At 37.4% G+C, this 15,867-nt stretch overlaps 1 protein-coding gene across 4 annotated transcripts in view; it reads left to right on the forward strand.

The window, feature by feature from the left end:
* shank1 (SH3 and multiple ankyrin repeat domains 1) overlaps positions 1-15,867 on the forward strand; it is a 91,858-nt gene that overhangs the window by 60,522 nt on the left and 15,469 nt on the right. For all 4 annotated transcript variants that reach the window (XM_044101406.1, XM_044101407.1, XM_044101408.1 and 1 more), the window contains exons 16-19: positions 5,297-5,379; positions 5,478-5,602; positions 9,799-9,934; positions 10,020-10,100. In XM_044101406.1, coding sequence (XP_043957341.1) covers positions 5,297-5,379; positions 5,478-5,602; positions 9,799-9,934; positions 10,020-10,100 — 425 coding nt within the window. The remainder of the gene's footprint in view (positions 1-5,296; positions 5,380-5,477; positions 5,603-9,798; positions 9,935-10,019; positions 10,101-15,867) is intronic.

Here is a 15,867-nt window from a genome sequence, read left to right on the forward strand (position 1 = left end):
TTTCAGTCAGATTATTTAAAGGGATTGTTCCTGCTTCTACTCTCACATAACCGTCAGTGTGTTTTATTGGGATTTATTGGGAGTTTAATTGGGATCAGCACATTTTGGTGTAAAAAGTGGAAGGAAAACGATACAGAATGTTATGTTTTTAGGGATGCACCGATTTATTGGCCAGCTCATTTATCGATGCCGATTTCCTTAATTTTGGGAGATCGGTGATCCACTGATTTTTACATGCAAAGCCGATCTTATCCACCTCGGCAAAGGTTTAAAAAGCAGCCACAGTCCTCTGCTCTCCTGTGAGACTGACAGACCGGCGCACCACATCATGTCTGCACGTTTACAGATAACAATGGTCACCCCAGTGTTCCCAGTTCAGCAGCTTTCTTCCTACATTGAGCAACATTTCAGACAAAAACAAAATTGGCAGGTTAGGCTTTTTAAAAGATCGGGCAGAACCGCCTTTTTCTGACTTCTGAAAACAGTTAATTGTTCCGGATTTTATTTAGGGGTATCTGATTGAATCGAAGGTAATGCAGTTTGCAATAGAGTTATATTTATCACTTACAATTCCAATCAAATACATCAAAGTTATTGGTTTAATGTCCCAAATGTGAAACAAGTTTATTAACTTTTCTCAGTATTCTGGCTTTAATTCAAATTGAATTCAATTAAAAACTAATTTATTTGTTCAAATAGAAAATTAAAAGTCAGAACCAGAGTCGGGTAGTAACTAGTTAAATTTACTTGAGTAACATTTTGTAAAAATTTTTTTTTACTATACTCTACTTTTTATTGCTCTTACTTGAGTAAAATTTCTGAATAAAGTACAAACTTGTTTTAAAATAAATTCACTTAAAATAAGACAAATCCAACTTCAAAAAGTAACTTTTAAGTTAACTTTCTAATTATTAATTTTTCAGCAAGAAATAGGAGCTTGTTTAAAGTAAATAATTCCTTAATATTGGTGAAAAATTCCACTAGCAGATTATTTCATCAATAATTTGTAAAATTATAAATGAAATAATCTATATGTAATCTGCCAGCGGAACTAAAACGTCTTTATTAATATTAAGCAATTATTTACTTAAATCAGGCTCCTATTTTTTGCTGAAAAATTAGTCGTAAGTTAATTTTGCTATTTCAATTTTAATAAGATATTTGCACTAGAAATAGACAAAAGATTACTTGATAAGATTGTGTGGGTTGACCTCAGCTCAATAATGTTCTTAATCCTTCTTCCAATTACATTTTTAGAATGAAAATTAAACGTTTCACTGAGAACATGAAATAAATTCAGTCGCTGCTTGAGAGAGTTTCAGATTTGAGCCGCTGCAGCAGAAACGGACAGAAAGGGGGCAAGAATAATGCAGCTATGGCAGAGACAGAGTGTCTCTCTCAGCTCATAGACAGAATCACACACTTAATAGAGTGAATGAAAAAGATCTCAGAGGAGGAAATGTGATTAGGGGGGAAAACTAACTGATCAGAGAGGGATCAGGACGGATGGGAACAAGAGGAAACGAGCGGCCTGAACAGATGGAGTGGGCTGGGACTATTTTGGTGCATGATGGGATTATCGGCATGTGGTTACAGTATGGTACAGCTGATACTACATATATATATATATATATATATATATATATATATATATATATATAGTCACTTACTTAGATGTTGTTCATTCATAACAAGAGAAGCACAGCAGAAATGCTAGAGATGCTGACCTGTAACTGTAGAGTCAATGAAAACTCTATTATATTAAGTTTCAATAAGAGGATAATAGGAGCTGTTATTTACTAAAGTTACTAAAAAATAAAGCCAAAACTTAATGTCTGATATATTGATTGAGGTTCTTTACAGATTAGAAAAAACATGTCATCGTTTCCCCTGGTGGTTGGTCGGGGGACTGCGGCATTCATCCAGCGTCCTGCTGTGTTTTTTAGTTAAAAAATGTTTAAAGTTGACAGGAAGTTTGAAAATATCACTAAGGCTACGTTCAATTATGATTTTTTGTGAAATCAGATGTTTTATTTTGTTGTATATGTTGCATGTGTTCTCCAGTGGGAACTGCAAACGACCTGAAAGTGTCCCTCATGCGCAGTAGAGGGCGCAGTAACGTCACACATAGAGAGCGTGCTCTGTGTTTTACCAACCTCCGTAAAAAACTAGAAGAAGAAGTAGTCCTCAGTGTTTGCAGAAGTAAATGTGGATGCTAACGGCGGAGTATATTTTACGATTCTGAAGTTGTTGTTCGACTGGAGCCATCACTCGAACAACTTAATCCCCGTTGCCGTTCGCCATGGTTGTTACTTTTCTTCCCACTAGATTACTGAGGTCTGTTGAATATCAGTGGCGTTCAGGTCTTTCCAATTTGGAAAGATTGGATACGTATCAGATTTCCAAGTGAGAAAAAATCTGATCTGTAAAACATGTTGATGCTTTCCTGAATGCCAGTTTATTATTCAGACTGTCATGAAAAGATAAAGTACAGGTCGCATTAAAGCAAAAAAAAAAAAAAAAAACGGATTTGTGTCACTTCAGGCTGCAGTGTGAATGCAGTTTACGGCATTATGTGTTGTAGGAAGACATTATTAACAATATCTAACCACCAACTATAAAGTCTTAAAAAGGGGCAAACATTGAAAAAAACCTAAAATAAATAGACAAGCAAAGATTATAATATTCCTCAACAGTATTATTGAGGAGTTGCTCAATGCAGATCTTCTGCATTGGCATTAATTTTAACTGGGTTTTTTATTATTATTATTTCACATAATTTCTTTTAAATGCATAAATTATTTTTGTATTTTTTTAATGTGAATTTTATTTTGTATGCCTGCTATTTTGAACATCATTTTAAAGACAGCTCATTTAAATTAATTTAATTAATGCCAAAATTAAAGCTTTTGGCATTAATTTTGTGTGTTGACAAGGAAAACTGGAATATTTTGTGATATGAAAAAGTCATAACATTCCTTTCCGGTCCAGAGTGTATCCCACTTCTGTCCTCAGCACAAAGATTCACTCCAGACATCAGGATCTGTCCTGCATCTGTTTCCCCACTCCTCCCTTTTTCTGTCTGAAACACTGTGACTAAACTCCACTAATCCCACAAACTTCTACTAAATAAATAACTTCCGAATGTTTAGCGCGACGGGCTGCACAGTGGCGCAGTTGGTAGAGCTGTTGCCTTGCAGCAAGAAGGTCCTGGGTTCGATTCCCGGCCCGGGGTCTTTCTGCATGGAGTTTGCATGTTCTCCCTGTGCATGGTGGGTTCTCTCCGGGTTCTCCGGCTTCCTCCCACAGTCCAAAAACATGACTGTCAGGTTAATTGGTTTCTCTAAAATTCTCCCTAGGTGTGAGTGTGTGTGTCAATGTTTGTTTGTCCCGTATGTCTCTGTGTTGCCCTGCGACAGACTGGCGACCTGTCCAGGGTGAACCCTGCCTCTCGCCCGGGACGCAGCTGGAGAGGAACCAGCAACCCTCCTGACCCCATTAGGGACAAGGATGATTAGAAAATGGATGGATGGATGGATGTTTAGCGCGACCTCTGGAGGAGACATTTTATTTTTCCTTCTGCTGAAGAACATTAGCATTGTTTCCATTGAATAAATTCCCATGTCCTCACGCCGGTGATTCCTCCTGGTTTAGCTCAGTCGTTCGGTTAGCTCCACCTGTGAGTCTGCAGCTCTGCTCTGCTGTCGGTGACTAACAGTTCACCAGGACATCTCTTGGCTTAGTTCAGGACCTGCCCAACTTTCCTCGTGTCCAGTTCTAGCTGTTGCTGCGGCAACAAGCTCTACTGTATATAGCATCTCCTGCCGTCGATTCTGTTAAAAAAAACAACTGGCATTCAGGAAAGCATCAACATGTTTTACAGTTTTTATTTCAGTCTTATTTAAGCTGCAGCTTGTTGGTGTAGTTTAGGCTGAATCAAACTGAGTTATTGTTGTTTTCACAATGCTTTCACAAAACTATCAACATTGTTTTTATTATCGGCGTTATCGTCTCTTCCAGCCTTTTTCTCTTTCTGTTGATGAGCGCTAAATGAAAAAAGGCTCAACTCCGCTGCTCTCCACTGACCCTCCCTTCCTCATTTCCTTAGTGTAATGTCCAGCGCACACGACACCATCTTAGTGCTGTCGGTCGATTGTCGGCCCATTTTCAAAATCTGAGATCACACATTAGCCGACAGAAATCCTACGTATAACGGTTCCATCGGGTTCGATGTGCCGTGTGATGTCCAACAGTGGGCACAACATAATGGCTACAAGTCCAGCTAACTAATTTTAAAACCAGGCATTAATCAATGCTTTACTACAATCTACCTGCAACGCATGTGACTCTAGTGTCAGCGTAACGTCCTGACTGAATGAAAATCAGTCAGAATGGCCACAACGATCTACCGTAACACACCACACACTACAGGATGATCGGTTACGAAATCACAAGCGACAATCTTAGAACGATCAACGTTATAATATTGTTGTAAGGGGAAAATCGGGGCAACCAATTGTGTAGTGTGAACTATTGCATCAGGTAGTCGATGTGCCCATCTTCTCTATTTAAATCTAATGATTACTGAAGGGCAACATGGTAAACAGACTTCATAATCTGCACTCTTTTGGTTGAATGCAGTATTTATTTACACTTTGGCTTTATGTTATTTCGTTTTTATTCAAGTACATTTTTGTTAATGGAGACTGAGAATCAATTTTATTTTTATTTTTGGTTGTTTTGTTTATTTTGATTATAAGTTCCAGTGTTGAGTGTTCTTTTGAAAATAAAGTCTATCTTTGGCAGGAAATCGCATGCATTATTACGTCATTTCCATTAAATCAGTGTAAAAAGGTCTTCAAACAATACTATCGTCTATCGCAATAGTTTTTTGAGACAATTAATTGTTCAGCAAAATTTGTTATTGTGACAGGCCTAATCACAACTATTATAATATGTTGAGACTGGATTAATTTAGATTTCTGTATGAACAGAAATCTAAAGTAAATCTGCCACTGCATTTCTAAAAGACTCAACATTTTCCCTAAATGGTTTCATTGAAATCAAAGCTAAATATTTTCCATCACAAAGCTGTTAGAAGTTTAATAGTTCAATCAAAACAGTACAGACACTGATTTTCCTCTCAGTGTTTCTGGTGGAAAGAAGCAAAGGCATCCATTAAAAATCTGTTTTTAGTTGGAACTTGAACTTGAAGAACTTTCTAATTCTGCATTCCCTTTATTTTCTGTTTTGTAACATTTCTAACCATCTGACTCATCTCCTCTCTCTGCGATAGCGACTACATAATCAAGGAGAAGACGGTGCTTCTGCAGAAAAAAGACAGTGAGGGATTCGGCTTTGTGCTTCGAGGGGCCAAAGGTAGGAAATCTGAGATGAACTCAGAGTTGTCGCACAGATTTATGCTCTGCAATAAAGTCGTTTAACGACCTGATCTTAATATTTCATGGTGTCCCCAGCTCAAACTCCCATTGAAGAGTTTACTCCCACTCCGGCCTTCCCGGCCCTGCAGTATTTGGAGTCGGTGGACGAGGGCGGCGTGGCGTGGAGAGCTGGTCTCAGGATGGGGGATTTCCTCATCGAGGTACAGCAATGATTTAGAACAGGGGTTTTCAAAGTATGAAAGGGTGAGCCCCCCTCCAAGGAGCACAATGCCTGCTGCCCCCCCCTACTGTGACATGAGCTCCATGTCACAGTTCAGTTGTAAAAACTCCACCTTCAGCCCCGCTCTGGCCAAAACCAGTGATGGCATAGTTACTTTGAAAAAGTAACTTTAATCGGACTACTGATTACTCCTTGAAAAAGTAACTTAGTTATATTACTGACTACTTGACTTGCAAGTAACTAAATTACATTAAAAGTAACTTTTTAGTTATTTTCAGCAGCTGCTAACAACAACGCTCTGCCTACTGTGAAAATCACATTGAGCTTTGCTAATACTTTTTTGTAAGCTATTTTATAATGGTAACATCAACAATGTGTCTCCACTGATAAGGTTGAACTGAAGAGGAGATTGTACAAAAAAACAGTACAAAAAATAAAAAAACGTGAGTAGTTTGTGTGGTCCACTGTTGTCTGGAAAACTCTAAGAAGGATTTAAAGCCCCCCTCCCCCCCAGCCTCCAGGTTCTGCGTTACGGCCCTGAGTTTGATGTCGCAGCGCACAGAGCTCCTCCTGCAGCTCCACAGCTCAGATGGCTGCACAGATTTGTGACACTTATCTTAATATTAATAATTATAGTGGCGTTAAGTTTCCATTATAATCATTGCCAACTACGGACACGTTTATTCGTGGCTGTTTTCACGTTTATTGCGCTGTTCACATTGGTCTCGATGTTTGCAGTTTTCTGGAGCGCAACGTGAAGCTCGATGTCATTCAGAGGTAATACATTAACTTGACATTAAAAAAGACACAGCGGGACGGATCCGGGAAATGATGGACAGGGAGAGACTGAGTAAAACTACCTTAATGACGGACAAATTCTGGGATTTATTATGAGTCTCTGCTTATTTCCAAGCCCAAATGAGCAACTTCACGTTCAAAAACGAGCCCAAAAAGGCGCAACCCGCCGCTCATTAAATTTTCAAGCGACTTTAAAAAATGAAGCCCAAAGCCGCTTATAATAATCGGACTTGTCGACAGAAACTGAAAATAGTTCCAGTTTTTCCACCAACAAAATGCGCATCTCCCTCCATTGTTTACATTTCTGTTGCATAGAGACGTCGGTCACTCGACAAGACGCGTAGAGGAAATACGATTAAATAACAAAAGAAGATAGTAACGCAAAAAATGATTTTGATAAGTAACTGTAGTCTGACTACTGGATTTGAAATAGCAACGCGTTAGATTACTCGTTACTGAAAAAAGTGGTCCGACGTCAGTAACGTTACTGACATCACTGGCCAAAACATCCTCTAATGTGGGAAACATTTTCACTGATCCCCGCTCCACACGCGCACCCCACAGTACCAACTTTTTCCTAAATCCACAGAGTTGATCGTGTGCGTAAAAGACGTTTCTCTCACATCAGTAGACAGCAAGCAGATAGCTTTTCCGGTTTACTTTTTCCCTCGCACCGCGCCTCCCCTAAAGTACTCTGGCGCCCCCCAGGGGAGGTGCGCCTCACACTTTGAAAACCGCCACTTTAGAACATTCAATAAATAAAATCAACATGGGAAGATTAAAGGTGACCCATTATGCTTCCTTAAACAGATTAGCATGGGTCTATGGGAGATACAAAACATGTTTTTATATTTATTATACAAGATTATATCACTCTGCTCAGTTCAGAATGAGCTGTTTTAGAGCCTCGTGTCTCTTTAAATATTTAAAGCTGCTGCTGGCCACGCCCCCCCAACTCAACGTTTACGCTCATTTGTCAAAATGGCTTCAAACTGATGCGCAATAATGCATTCGCACATGTTTGAAAAGCAGAAGTAGAGCCTCCTGCACAACCAACAAGAATGCAACATGTTGTATCTAGATGGTAAGTGAACAACAAAACACTTGTCTTTTCCAGCAGCCATTGTACAGCGCAAAAACCTGGAGCTCGACTGAGGTTGCTAGGAAGTGGGCGGAACTGCACTGGGGTTGCTAGGTAACGGGGCGAGCTTACAAGGTTGCTAGGTAACGGGAAGCACCTGCTGATTTGTGACGCTACATACCGGAGGTTTTTGAAATGGCTCATTTTCCAGGCATCAAAAATGATGAAACTATTGCCAAAAACTGTCTGTTTTTTTAAGTGCTTGGGTTGTCTTTAGAAGCACTAGAAACCCAAATGGAAGGATTAAAAACATGTGAAATGTGAATTTTTCATTAGTTCCTTCATTACGTCTCCTTGGACCTTCCACAAGAACCTTGGCAGAATGTAATAAAGAACCGACTGAAACACAGTCCTGTATTTTTAGTACCAGGAGTAACTGACCCAACTGTTACTTATAAATAAAACAGAAAGCTTTATAGAACGTTAACTCTCTACTCTAATAACTGTGCAAGAAAAGGTCTCCTTTAGCCTTTTTATTTTTTTATGGAGTAATTAAACTGAATATAAAAAGAAATCTCACCAAAACAACTAGTAGTATTTTTAGGTCTTTCTCATTAGGTTGGGAATTTTGTGCTTTTTCTAGAATTAGAATCATCTTTATAGACCAAAATTTTGTGTCCAAACAAACATTTTGAGTTCAATTTCAAGAACATTAGGGACATTAGATTCAATTAGACATTAGATATGAGTATATAAGCATTAGAGAAATTAAAGAATATTTTATTTTTACATTTTCCACAAATATCAACATCCCATAGAAAATGTTTTCAACCATTTTATTGCAAAACAACTCTGCAAGTATTTTTTTTTCTCTTAAAAGATGATGGAACTCTTGCTGCCTTAAAGTTTTCTTTAGCTGGACTGAGGGCTAAACGGCTCTCAGTTGTGAAACAGGTGTAAGGACAAACTCTGTCACCAACATTTGTCTGAAGCAAGTTGCACCTTAACATTTCCGTGCAGTTATAATTCTGGCTGGATGTTGGGCTGCTCTGACTGGCAGAATTAGTAGGACTCATTTGAACTGATTGGCTTCCTGGCAGGAGCCCAACTTTTAAGCATATGTGGCATAAATTTTTAATAGAGATGAGATCCAGGCTTTGAGAAGGCCATTGAGGGAGTCTAATGTTAGCCTGGTTGATTCAGTTCTGATGTTGTCTTGTTGGAAAACCCAACTGTGTCAAAGTTTCAACAATTCAGCTGTTGATTTTGGATTAAGTAAAAGAATTTTAAGCTAATTGGCCTATTTTTGTTATTAATGAACCAATGAAATCTGCTCTCTACTAGAGAATCCTGAAGAAGATCCAGAAAAGAGTTCCTTACTTTAAAAAGGACATGTTATGAAAAATTCACATTTTGCATATTTTTGTACTTCTATTTGGATTTCTTTGTAAAAACAGCCCAGCATCTTAAAATCTACTCAGATGTTTTTTGGTGTCTGGAAAATGAGCCGTTTCAAAAACCTCTCGATCATAACGTCACAAATCAGCAGTAGCTGTCCCTCAGCTACACGCTCCAGTGAAGCCCAGCCTGTTACCTAGCAACTCCAGCAGAGTTCCCAGCTTGTTACCTAGCAACCTCAGCCGAGTTCCAGCATATTTGGTCAGCTGGTTTTATTGCAGTGTATGTGCTGTACAACGGCTGCTGGAAAACAAGTGTTTTGTTGTTGACTTACCATCCAGAAACCACTTGCTGCATTTTTATTGGTTGTGCAGGAGGCTCCACTTCTGCTCACATGTATGATTGTGTAATTGTACATCTGTTTGCAGCCATTTTCAGGTGCGTAGCCAGTAGCAGCTCATTTGGATTTATCATAATAATAATAACCTTTTACTTAACCAGATAATAAACCTTGTTGAGATCTATAATATCTTTTTAAGAGGGACCTGGCAAGATAGCAGCACCGTTTACAAATATCAACTTTGACATTCAATCAGAGAAATCCATTTGTTCAGTTTTAAAAGCATAAAACAGTAAAAACCGTTAATAAAAATGCAACTATCAAAAGCAATAGTAGTTTAATTTAAAGTGACAAGAGGCCCTAAAACCTTCTGAACTTATCAGACTGAAATCTCATTATCTAAGAATGATTTTGTGCAAAAACAGTAGCTGTTCTAACCTGTTCAAGGAAGTGTGCTAGGTCACCTTTAAGTTTAACTTTGGCCTAGTCAAAGTGACTGAATAGAAGGTTGGAGAATAATTTTGATCTTCATAAAAACTTCTCTCTGTCTGCGCCTCAGGTCAACGGTCAGAACGTGGTGAAGGTCGGCCACCGGCAGGTCGTCAACATGATCCGGCAGGGCGGCAACAGCCTCATGGTGAAGGTTGTCATGGTAACCCGCAACCCCGACATGGAGGAAGGCGCGCGGAAGAAAAGTAAGAGCCCCTGCAATCACTCACAATAACCGACAGCTCATCTGGAGCGGCTCGACCAACCACGGCTGCCTTCTCCTCCTTCCAGTCCCTCAGCAGAGCAAGAGGCTGAGCACTCCAGCCATCGCCCTGCGCTCCAAATCAATGACTTCAGAGCTGGAGGAGATGGGTAAGAAACAAGCCCAAATTAGCTTCTTTTTTATTTTTTTGGCAGATAAAAGCTGGAGGATGAAGGAACGTATTGCTATGGAGATGTAGAGGAAGAAGGCAGGAGCTTTGCTGGTTAGAAACAGACTCAGGTAATGAGGAGTGATGGAGGCAGTGTGAAGACGGAGACTCTGGGAGTGTGAAGAGAACTTGAGCGAGGGATAAATTTAGACGGCAGTTATTTAGTTGCAGGAACAAGACGGAGAAGGCTGGCGTCGGATGATGGTCTCAATGCATTTCGCTGTGTTTTCAGAGGTGCCACAATGTCACTGCCAGCACTCCCGCTACAGGTAACCCCACCCAGAAACATGTCGCCTTCCACCGTGTGATCCCTCTCTCACTCCCTGCTTCTTTTAACCTTTAACCTCCTGCACCTCCTGCTCCTCCCCGGCCCGTCAGCGTCTGAGGACGACCAAACTGTCACAAACGCACCCGAGGAGAGGCGCCACACTGCAGAAACACAAAATATGACCAAGTATTTTGGTTTAGTTTCTAGTGTAAATATCTCAATACACTTGAAATAAAAAGAATCAAAAAATTGCACTCAGGTAAGAGTAGCACTACTTCAACATATTTTTACTCAAGCAAAAGTAAAAAGTATCCATTCAATAAATTACTCAAGTAAGAGTAAAAAAAGCATTTGGTAAAAAAAACTCTACTCAGGTAATAATTTAAAAATTACATAATCAGATGGACCAAAATATAAATTTAAGTTGAAGTTTTGGTATTTTAAAGACTGAAATTACAATAATTTATATAATTAATAGAAAAATAGTAAAATCAGGCAAAAATAAAATGTTTCTGAATCAGTTTTGTTCAATAAAAAAAAAACTCATGAAACTTTAACAGAAGCTGCAGGTGTGTGTCTGTCTCTGGTGAACTTTTGGTTAAAACATGTTTGTTTTTCATTCAGCGGGTAGAAAATCCAGAAATTTTACTCAAGTAAGAGTGGAAATAATTCATAATAAAATTATTCAAGTTGAAGTGACAAATACAGCGCAATAAAAAATACTCCTAAAAATACGTTTTTCAAAACCTTACTCAAGTAAATGTGACTAATTACTACCCAACTCTGCTTAAAAACAGCATGTGGGAGTTTGTTTTATGTGGCATTGGTTCCATGTTCTAAGTAGGAATGCACAATATATTGGCACCAATATCAGTATCGGCCAATATTAGTCATTTTTAACCTATTGCTGTTGGGTCGGTATTAACAATCGATATTTGTTTTGATGTTGTTGCTGCTCTCTGTTTCTGCTTGTTTTCTTTCTCAAAGATGTCAAAACAGTTGAGAAATATATATAATATTGGTAAATATTGGTTATCAGCCTGAACAACAATATTAATATCGGATATTGATACTGGTCCAAATTTTCATATCCTAATTATAAGTTCTATTGCCAGATGATTTTATAATCTTTTCCTGTAACTCGTGCTGAATTGATTAATTGATTATTGAAATAATTGTCAGCTAATTTAGTAATCGATTAATTGTTAACTGTAGTAGAGAGACTCAAAAAAAAAAGAAATTTGCTGAAAGAGCAACACAATTAAGCAAAAACTGTAGTTTTTGGATTTAAAAAAATTAAACTGTAGATATCTTCTGACAATTTTAGCTTCACCTGATTCAAAATCTGGAAAAAAAAAACTCCTATGAAGCACCTTTTGCTGTTCAGTTATTAATTGGTTTATCAATGAAACGGATCAGCCCACCACTGTGTTGATGTTAAGCACATTGATGGTTAGAGTGTTTTATGAACTGCAGATGGATCTTTTGCTGCTAATAATCAAGACCTTTATGTTGTTGCAGCTTAGGATATGACATTTTTATTTTTTTACTTTAAAAAGGAGCTTAAATTAATATTTTAATTTATTTCTATTATGTAAAAAGGCTTAAGTAAAAAATCTGCAGTGTGCCAATTTTTACTTATCTGATTAATAGATTAATCGTCAAAATAATCGATTAACCGATAACTAAAATAATTGTTACTTGCTGCCCTACTTATAATTAGCACTTTTTCATCAATATTAAGGAATTGTTGACTTAAAACAAGCTCCTATATGTTGCTGAAAAGTTAGTTCTAAGTTAGTTTTGCCTTATTTCAAGTGTACTAAGATATTTACACTGGAAACTAAACAAAATACTGGGTAAGATTTTGTGTTTTTGCAGTGCACAAAGCGACCAAACTCCTCCTTTTTCATTATAATCTTATGTTGAACATGTTTGTTAATTCCTCTGGAAGAAATCCCACCAAGAATAAAATTATTGAGATGAGTAATTTAACTTTGCTCCTGGTCTGTTCCTATGGTAACAGCAGTTTCTCTATTTGAGGCAAAAATTGTGGGAGGAGAGTGCAAAGCGAGGGGTCAACGCCCCCACTGGCAGATCATAATGTCTGCCAATGTTTTAATTGTGGATCGCTTGAATCTTCTGGTGTTTACCGCTTCTGCTGAGTGGTTCTGAGCATGCTCAGTGAGCGCCTGATGATTAACAGGAGAACAGTGATAAACAGAGATGCTGGAGTCAGTCAGCTGGCATTTCACAACTCCTGACATTAAATCTTAAAGGGTAGTTAAAGACTTTTTGAATGTGAGGTTCTGTTAAAAGGTTGTGAACGGTTAAATACATAAAAAAAAACATTTTCCATTAAAAAACCCTTTTTTCATGCTTTATTGTTGAATAAATATGCATATGAGCTCAACAACAAATATATTTATGATTATTTGGGTCATTCAGCCATCAGATTGGAGCAAAGTGCAGATTTCCAAGTGTTTCAGGGACTTTTTTAGGAATGTGGACTGCTGATACTGACATTAGCATTAGCGACTGTGCTAGCTGCTACATGTTTAGTGTTGAGATGCTGTTTTAGCCTTGAGTATCTTCGCTGGTATGCTAACTCCTTTTAGTGCTGCTTGAACACAGCAATAGTCTTTTCTAGCATTCAAAATTAAAGCAAAAATTAACCCCCTCTGGGGAAAGAGAGGCATCTTTGTCCTGTTTGCTAATGTAGCGTGTCCGTCAGATTTACAGCCGTACCAGAAACAAAATGCAAAGGTTCCTGTTCGGGACTTTTGTCAAAAATAAAAGAAAAAAGTGATTAATCATGTGAACATTTTTGCTGTGCGTTAAAATCCTGATACCTATCTAGTATCTCACCTACAACAAAGAACAGAAAAAAATAACCCAAGCAAATGCAGAAAACTGTTTTTAATTAGGAAAATTAAACTAGCAAAAAAGTAATTTTCTTTTGTTTCATGTTGTCTTTGCAGAATTTTTTTACTCACAATGGAAAGGGTTTTTTTGTATAAATGTCCCTTTTTTCATTTTATGCACCTGCACCTCAATCAGATATTTTATAAAGCAGATTAAGAAAATTACACTGAAGGTAAACTCTGTGTCCAGGATGTGTGGGGTCTGCAGAGATGTCCCACCTTCTAACAATACTAATTATTGTTAGTAAGTGTTAGTAGGAATTATAGTTAATTCATGATTTAACAGGAGGTGTGTGGCACCATAACCTTTTTTTCTTTTATAAATTAAATAATTTAAAAACTACATTTGTGGATTTACTGAAATTATTGAAAAACATTTAAATGTGTTTTTCAATAAAAAAAAACTATCAAGAAACGGCAAATTATCTTATACATCTATGTACAAAGAAACAAAAGATAAATTATATTAATTGTTGTATCATTAGTCATTGATGAAGCATTCACTGAAATCAGAGCTTTTAACTGTAACTGTCTAACAATAATAAAAATAATCATTTAAATCTTTTAAAAGTTCATAAATCAGAGGGTTTTTTTGAGGTTCAAGTTTATCAGAAGGCTCCTTTTGTACAAAATATTAATTTATATTAAATAAAAATGTCCAGTTATGTTCCGCAGGTAAGATATTAACTACTACTAACCCTTCAACGGAACCTCGCTTCAGAAATCCAGCGCTGCCGCTTTAAGATGAACCTTTGACCTAATTGTTTTCCTCTTCTTACCTGCCTTCTCTTGGTGTCGTGACCTCACCTGACCTGCAGCTAAGCATGAACGCAGCCACAGGTTTCCTGAGCTCCACCAAACCCCGTTCTCACCACGCACTCCCTGAAATGTCCACTTAAATTATTCACAGGTTCAGTACAAAGTCCTGCACACAAGCCTCTGACAAAATGTTTGTATTTGGACTTAGTCTGCTTTTTCAGTAATTATCCGCCCAATTTTAATGTAAACAATACTTTTTTCTTTCATATGAAATCACAATATAAAATAAATATAACTGCAGTGTATTATATGATCTGACATTTTTAAGGAGTGATCTAAATCCTGACTTTATTGCTCAAAATTTAATAAAATTTGTTAATGTTTTTCCAGTCAACATGAGTCCAAACTCCAAATCTTTTTTTACATTTCGAATCTATAATCCTTTCCAATAACAAATCTGAGTACTTTATTTGTTTAATTGAAGAACCACGTGTTCAGTTGGAAAACTATAAACTAACTTATGTTTGTAGGTTAGTTTTGTCTCATTTCAAGTTTACTAAGATTTCTGCTCTAGAAACAGAACAAAAAATACTTGGTAAGATTTTTTGCTCTCCTATTATTAATCATTTGGTCAAAAACCAATCAACAGATCAGCCCTGAACTGTATTGATAAACTTTTCATACGTTGATGTTAGAAGTGTTTGTAACAAAGGATCTGCAAATATTTTATTTTTCTCATTTAATAAGGGAATTTAAGTGTTTATTTGCACTTTAATGTATTTTTGATATTGTATAAAAAGTTTTCAGTGGTTAAGTGAAAAATCTTCAGAATGTGATCATTAATCAATTAAATAACAGAGCAATCGATTACTGAAATAATCGTCGTGCGCTGCTTTGTCTTGGTCCAAAACACAAAATCCTGATTCAAAAAAATATATCAGGTTTAATTATGCAAAACACTAAAAAGTAAATTTTTGCATAAAAATGTAAATATATGTATGCATTTCAAATAATTGAGCCTAATTTGCGAGACAAAGTGAGGCTTGTTTTGTTCCTTGAATCAAGGTGAAAAGAGCAGGCTGTGTGATGAACCCCGTCAGCCGCTGCCATATGCTGATTCTGATGCTAATGAATTCATTTAGCTGTTCAACTTTCTCACCTCTGTGATTGCTGCAGTGTCCCAGTTCACCTGTAAGTCATGCAGCAAGAGAACAAGAACATTAAAACGGAGATGATCCTGCAGCGTCTCCAAACCGGCTTTAGTTTCTAGGACAATGTTGTTTGGAGTAGCAATAAAACGTGAAAACCAAACTGCTGTCACACCCGTGAATGTGAGGGTCACCTCGAATTCTTCCTCTCCACTCCTTTCTGCACTCCTCTTTTCACACCAGAGTGTAGTTGGCACCAACCCACCTAATTCAAGTTAAAGATTTTTGTTTGTGCCGCTCTCACTTTAAAGATACTAATAAATGTTTCCAGAGGTCGTTTAAGGTCAACCAGCCTGTCCAGATTTACAAAATCAAGAAAATTTGGTGTCGGTCAACTGTGCTACAAATATTTTAGGGCACAAATTGATTTTGGTTTCTGTGCAGGGTACAGCATGTAACTTTTATTTCAAAAAAGGTTTTTAAATATTTGTTCAAACTGGTGACAAAACTGGTAACCTTTTTTCACAGAAAAATCTATTTTCTCCTCCTTCTCCATGAGCTGCTATTGCCATCTGAAGAAATGAACGGCTGTCGACCAAAAACAACCAA

This window comes from Gambusia affinis, linkage group LG19 (assembly GCF_019740435.1).
Source record: "Gambusia affinis linkage group LG19, SWU_Gaff_1.0, whole genome shotgun sequence".
NCBI lineage: Eukaryota > Metazoa > Chordata > Actinopteri > Cyprinodontiformes > Poeciliidae > Gambusia > Gambusia affinis.